This window comes from Mytilus californianus, unplaced genomic scaffold, assembly GCF_021869535.1.
Source record: "Mytilus californianus isolate M0D057914Y unplaced genomic scaffold, xbMytCali1.0.p SCAF_2, whole genome shotgun sequence".
Taxonomy (NCBI): domain Eukaryota; kingdom Metazoa; phylum Mollusca; class Bivalvia; order Mytilida; family Mytilidae; genus Mytilus; species Mytilus californianus.
This window is the reverse complement of record NW_026262668.1, coordinates 138282875-138290116: the sequence shown is the minus strand read 5'-3', so window position 1 is coordinate 138290116 and position 7242 is coordinate 138282875. Positions and strand designations below refer to the sequence as shown.

The 7242-nt window shown below is 30.9% G+C and overlaps 1 protein-coding gene across 1 annotated transcript; it reads left to right on the top strand.

The window, feature by feature from the left end:
* Window positions 1-5373: 5373 nt before the first annotated feature.
* Window positions 5374-7242, top strand: LOC127731206 (ankyrin repeat, PH and SEC7 domain containing protein secG-like). The gene has a single exon (XM_052240161.1). It carries the CDS (start codon window positions 5574-5576, stop codon window positions 6843-6845), a length of 1272 nt encoding a protein of 423 aa, XP_052096121.1. The 5' UTR covers window positions 5374-5573; the 3' UTR covers window positions 6846-7242.

Here is a 7242-nt window from a genome sequence, read left to right as displayed (position 1 = left end):
ATTCGGAAAGCCTCTGAATACTTTTCTGTTGTCAAACAAACATTTTATAGTCATGCATTTCAACCTTTGGAACAGATTCGAATACATTTTCTGAACGGTTTTTATATAATTGAAATTAAAAAAAAAATCAATAAATAAAATTTTTACAATAGGCTATTAAAGGGGCACTAGCTACGAGATATATAAAAAATCTAAAATATGATTTTTTTTTTATCAATCATTAATGAAAGTGAAATAGTGAAATAATAATTCGCTTTTAGCAGCCAGTATGGTTCCATTTTATCAAAATAAACTAAGAAACATTGATGATGAATTATTCACTTGCAAGTGAATAATTCGACCTCATTGAATCCGTATTCATGTGAACTTCAATTAAACCCCTTAGCTAGAGATGGATAACGCATGTATTGTGCGTGTTGAGTTATTTAAAGGAAAAGAATGTCAACATTGAAAGTGAAACAAAGGTAACTCATTTGATTAACTGATTCGATCCACAAAAAATCATTCTTATACAGGTAAAAACGATGATTAACATATATTTTTAATCTATAATATGAAATTAAACAGACCTAGAAAAATCCAACTGCACGAGTTCGTTAATCTATTTATATCTATATTTATGTTTATATTGCATATATGAACATCGGAGGTGTTCGGAGGTCAACTCGATAGTTAATTAGATGGCGTCTAGACTAAAATACATGTACGAAACGAAGCTATATATTATCGAGCCCATGCCCTGTAAATTGCTTATTTTAGACTTTTTATAGTTTGGATAAATGTTTTACATTGTTATAAATCAAATATGAGAGTTTGAGTGAAATCGGTGAACATGAATTTGACAGCTAGTGCCCCTTTAAAATGATTTTTTTTTATATTTGAGAGCGTCATTGTTATAGCAATCAGAGACATAAGATAATACATTCTATTCTAGATACAAGTATCTAGGTATAATTTTTAAACCATCTTAATCTTTTACTACAGCAATTTCTAAAAAGGCTAGCTTAGAACAACTTTTTTTAGAACAACTTTTATTTGATCACTCAGACACAATACATACGTGTAACAAGAGGAATACAATATTTACATATATATACAAACAATACAAAACAATGGTGGGTATAACAAAGGAAAAAACATAAAAAATACATTTTTAAACAATAATTTTACAAAATGTTCTTAAGTTTAAAAATTAAAAAGTGTTAGATTTTTTAACACTTTAACATTACTTAGTGACAATAAGCCTATCTTTTTTTGATAACATGGATATCTAGTAAAGTAAATAGGAATATGTTTGTTTCGTATTTTTACGACTGTCGGAAACTGACACTCAAAAAGGTAATGAAATTCAGTGCCAATTCCTATATGACATAAGTGGCATATTCTTTCTTCTTTTGGAATGTTTTTCCACCTTCCGGTTTCTATGGGTATTTTTAAATTACAACACCTCAATTTTGTTAATAATTGTCGTTCTCTTGGAAATAATTTTAGAAGGTAGTTTTCCAGATTAAATTCTAATTCTAATTGACCATAAAATGTTCCTCTTGATGAATTTTCTATTTGGCTATACCATTTTTGGATGAACTGATCTACGAGCCTTTGCTTTACAGTAACTTTTAATTGGACTGAATTAACTGGAAATTGCTGAGTCCATACATACCTGAGTCCCGTGTTATCAAAAATAGACTTTAAATGATTTATCCACTTAAAACTAGTATTACCTGATTGACTAAGCTTATACATTACTCTATATAGCACACTGCTTAATTTGTTTTGGTTAACAATAAGTTTATTCCAAAAACAGACCATTTTTAAATTAATAGCTACCTCAATTGGAGTTCTGCCAAGTTCTCCATAGGACATGAAATTAGGAGTAGTGGTTCTTAACTTAAGTATATTTTTGCAAAATTGTAGGTGAATTTTTTCTATCATCTGAATGTTTTCAAACCCCCACACCTCGCACCCATAAGTCAGGATGGGAAGTATGAGGGTATCGAATAAGCTAATCTGTAAATCAACAGGTAATGATATATTGCGTATTTTTCTGTATAAACTGAATAATGCTTTTTGCGCTTGCTCGACTAATTTTTTCTTGGCTTTAACAAAAGAACCATTGTAACTTAAAATTACTCCTAAATAAGAGTAAGAATCTTCTATATCTAGATTATTGCCAAAAAGTTTAAAAATTGGGTTATGTTTGGATTTTCTCTTGCAAAAAGTTACAACTTTCGTTTTATTCAAGTTCACTTTCAACTTCCATTTAGTACAATAGGCTTCAAAGATATCCAAAGCGTTTTGTAAAGACTCCGGTGTTTCTTCAAGAATTATGGTGTCATCAGCATAAAGCAATGCAAATAATTTGACATAAATATCAAGATTATCAAAACATAAACTTTCAACTTTTTCTAAGCTGCAATTATTATTTTGGATAAAGAAATCTTCTAGGTCATTTAAATAAATTGCAAAAAGGAAAGGAGACAGATTCTCTCCTTGTCTTACTCCTATTTCGCACATAAAGAATGCAGAACATTCTTGACTGCTTTTTACACAAGATTTAACATTATCATATAAACTATGCAGTACTTTGAACATTTTCCCAGTTATATCTGCATTTTGTAACTTAATCCATAATGAGACTCTAGATGTTGTATCGAATGTCCTTGAAAAATCAACAAAGGTACAGTATAATTTTTTGCCAAGTGACTGGTAGATAGAAATTAAAGCATACAAAGTGAAAATATTATCAGTTGTGCTATATGATCCTATATCCTTTCCTTAAACCAGTTTGAGCTTCTGTTATTAATCTTATCTCATCTGACAATTTGCTAAGTCTTTCATTCAGGATAGCAGTGAAAGTCTTACTCAAACAAGACACTAATGTGATAGGTCTATATGAACTTGGATCATATATATTACCTTTATTTTTAAAGATTGGTAATACCTTCATACCAAGAGCTTGGTATTTTTCCGGAATCTAATATTATATTAAATAGTTTGCAGTATATAGGCATCATAAAGTGAATTGTATTTTTTATATGTTCGTTTACAATATTATCATATCCAGAGGCTTTATTGTTTTTAAGTTTTTTCACAACAGCCAGAATTTCGTCTTCTGTAATTGAAGAATTTAGAATATTATCAATATTCTCTGGAGGAATTTTATCAAAAATAATATCATGTTCTTCATCCCCATCAGCATTCTCATTCAACTTTTTAAAATATTCATAAAAAGTATCCAAAGTAACCTAGTCGTTATAACTAGATTTGGGTTTGTCAGTATTGTTTAATATTTTCCATAAGCCTTTAGGATCAGTCTTATATTTTTGTCTTAGAGTATTAGCAGTTTTTATCTGATAATCTTGAAAATGCTTGTTCATCTCTCTTCTGTACTCTCTACTTGAATTCTTTAATGAAGTTTTATTTAGCTGACTTTTTAAATACCCATATTTCCTTTTAGCTCTGTGAAAAATCTTTCTTTTCGATGCACATTTTGTATTATACCAAGGTTTGTTATTAAATTTCTTATATTTAGAATTTTTACATGTCTTACCAAATACGTTAGCAGATGATTTTTTAAAAATATCACACAAATTATTCACAACTGTATCAATATCAGACTGTAATATATTTTGTTTTAAGAGTAACTCATCTAATGAAGATTCTATATTTCTAATATTAGTTTCTTCATTTACTCTTACGTGTTCTATAAATTCTGTTTTCTTATTACTATTCCATTTTATATTTTGGTTTTGTGTAACAATGTCATTTGTTTCATTAACAAAGCAAAGCTATATTTTGTATTAGAAAATTATTATTTTCAGAAAAGATGAATCTACTACCACATTTAAAGCTTTTTGATTCATGTGTTAAACCTATTTTATTATATAGCAGTGAAGTTTGGGCTACTGTTAGTTTAGTGAAACAAAATACTACCATCGAGTAAAACTATGCAAACTTTAGTCCAAATAAGATTCAAATCAAATTTGCTAAATTTTTATTGGGTGTAAATAAAGGTGCTGTTAATAGTGTCGTACTTTCTGAATTAGGTTTATTCCCACTTTCATTGTCAGCCCTTAAAAATACAATTAATTTCTGGCTTCATATCATTAATATGAATAGTGAGAGTATGGTAAAGAAAGCATACAGTGAAAACTTTAACATGTCTAATGGTTTTTGTAGTAAAATAAAAGTGTTATTAGGTAAACTTGGTTTTCAGCATGTTTGGGAAAATCAAAATACTATGTCAAAGACAAAATTACTTTTTTCATTTCAAAAGAAATTAGAGGAGGAATTAATAAAATCCAGGAAACAAGCTCTTTTTTGTGACTCTAATAAAGATAGTCATGGTAATAAACTAAGAACGTATCGCAAAGTTAAAAATAATTTCGAATTAGAAAAATATCTCCTACTGGACCTTAACAAAAGTGTTATTTCTAAAAATGGTAAAAATTTGAATAAGTAATAGCAAATTACTAATAGAAGTTGGTAGATATACTAGAACGCCTTTAGAACAGAGAATTTGTCCACTTTGCAAGGATGGAATTGAAGATGAATTCCATTTCCTCATTAAATGTAAAGCGTTAGAATTTAATAGAAATATACCTTTTTGTAATTTAAGTTATAAAGTTCCATCTTTTGTTAATATGTTTGAACAAGATAATTTTAGTTTCATTCTGAAAAGTAATGATACTGACATTTGTACTGTATGTGTAGCTGGAATAAGCGATATTTATGATTCGAACATTCATTGAAAGCAAACCTAATGTTGTTAAGAACTGTTGCAGTATTAAAGCTTATTGTAATAGCTTGAATTAATAATATAGTATGAATAACACCACCACGCAATGTAGATATAAAATATGTGTCTCTTATCATTGAGAAAATATGTCTCTGTATATTTGTTTTTGTTTATTTTTGTCTATTTTTGTATTTGTATTTTGTAAATGTCAGCTGGTATCATTCCTGTATTGGAATTTACACCAATTAAATTATTTGATTTGATATTTGATTTTTCTATGTCTTTAACAATGAAGGGTCATAACTCTTGACCGGCAAAAGTGAAATCGTCAATATCGAACTTGACCTCAATTTTGTCATCATTAACAACATATTATTTGATAATATATCTTACAGTTTCAAATTATCTACATTATAGTTGTTTTTTCTAACATTTTTCCCCCGTTTTTATTTGTTTATGAATATAAGAGATTGTTTTTCATTTTTATGATAAATAATTTTGGTTTTTCCCAAGTAAGCATGTTTATACTGCATACTGCATGAAGACAGATAATCGATAGTAGAAACTCGATAGAACCGCTGCTGAAGCTGACGTGACTAGGTCTTCTCCCCTTGTCCGATTGATTTTCTACGATCGATGCGTTGTTGTAAAGCGTGATGGCTTTATTATAAATTATAATACTGCAGTGTGCGTCATCGACAAAACATTATATTTTAGACGCCATTTTGAAATACACAGAAGTGAGAGGAAACGGACATTTTCGTTCTTTGAAAAGGATGCTTTTACAGTGTTTTGTTAAAAACTATAGATAACAAAAAACTAACATAATATTTCAATGTTGCTACGAGTGCAAATGGCAGGTATAGAGTTCTACGACGCGGTTCTAAACAACGAATTAACGGTTTTAAAGCGGCTGGTAGCTCAACACAAAATAGACTTGAATGCAAAATTTGTTGAGGTAAGGAAAAAGAACCATGCCGATCTTTACCCAATACACCTAGCATCCTATAGAGGATATACTTATATGTTGCAGTATTTGATTGAATCCAAATGCAATGTCAACCAAACAACAGGGACTCTCCGTAGAACAGCACTACATTTTGCAGTGTTACGACACAAAATGGCGTGTATGCTACTGCTTATTGCAGGCGGGGCTAAGCTTGATGCTAAAGATACGTTCAGTAATTCCCCTTGCCATTACGCTGCAGACGATGGCTACTGCCAGATTCTTGACGTGCTTATTCGACGTGGTGTTGACGTTAACACTCAAGATATCACCTCAAAAACTCCATTGATGAAGGCTGTGAGAAATAACAAGACCGATGCAGTCCTACGGTTAATCCGGGCATGCTGTAACCTGAACATTACGGATAGAAATAGCGATATGGCGTTGCATTACGCATCAAGAAACGGATGTGCAGAAATTATAGACATTTTGATATCTGCTGGAAGTTTAATAGATGTTCAGAATTATTGGGGAAGAACCCCCTTAATGGAGGCCGTTTGTTACAATCATAAAGACGTTGTTTCAAGACTGATCAAAGCTAAATGTGACTTGAACAGACGAGAGTTTAAAACAGGAGATACGGCGCTACACATCGCGATCAAAAGGAATTATACTGATGTTGTCGACTTGCTTTTAGCAGCCGGAAGTCGTCATGATATTTATAATCATCAAGGAGAAACGGCTGCTTTTGACGCTGTCGCAACAAATAAAATTGAAGTGATTCGGCTCATGATAAAGCATAACTGTGATCTTGAACAACCAGGAAAGTATTTCTCCAATGGAGTTTACAAGTCTCTGTTTCAAATAGCAGCAGAAAAGGGCCATTTTGAAATATGTAGACTGCTTGCGACATTCGGTTATGTTGACTTTACAGCAAGAGTCCATATTTACACGAACTATATTCCATCGCGGTTGGTTACTGACCAAGAGGATGTGGTACAATGGCTTCGTAAAAAGATGCAGACAGCTACCTCACTTCAACAGCTTTGTCGTAAATGTATACGTAAAAGCCTAGGATATAAAATAGTTCAAAACTTAGAATGTTTACCCATGCCTAGAGCTTTAAAAGATTTTGTGCTTATAAAAGAAGTTAACGACTAACAAATGACATTTGATCGTTGATCATTAAACTTATAACAGACTATGGTGCTTGTGATGTAACGTTGAGTTATCTCCCCTTTCAGCGTAGTCCGTTTGACTGTTATCTGTTATATGACGTCGTGGGCGTCAAAAGGATTTACCAAAGACATATTCCGACATTTACAATCTATTTTGATCTGGTTTAAAATTCCTACTGAAAACGATGTAAGATTATTCAACTCAATGTAGAAAATGCTCATTTTGGAGATAATATCGCGTCCATATTTTTCTATGCATATGTTGACCCTATGATGAGCTAAATGAATAAAATGTTGTTAATTATTGTATGTAATACATACAAGCTTCGTTAAATGTCATTGTTGATGTTCTTAAACATAAAATTCCCATTACTTGTCAA

Bases quoted from the DNA above. Each gene is read 5' to 3' on its own strand.
- LOC127731206 (XM_052240161.1), top strand. From the start codon at position 5,574: ATGTTGCTACGAGTGCAAATGGCAGGTATAGAGTTCTACGACGCGGTT.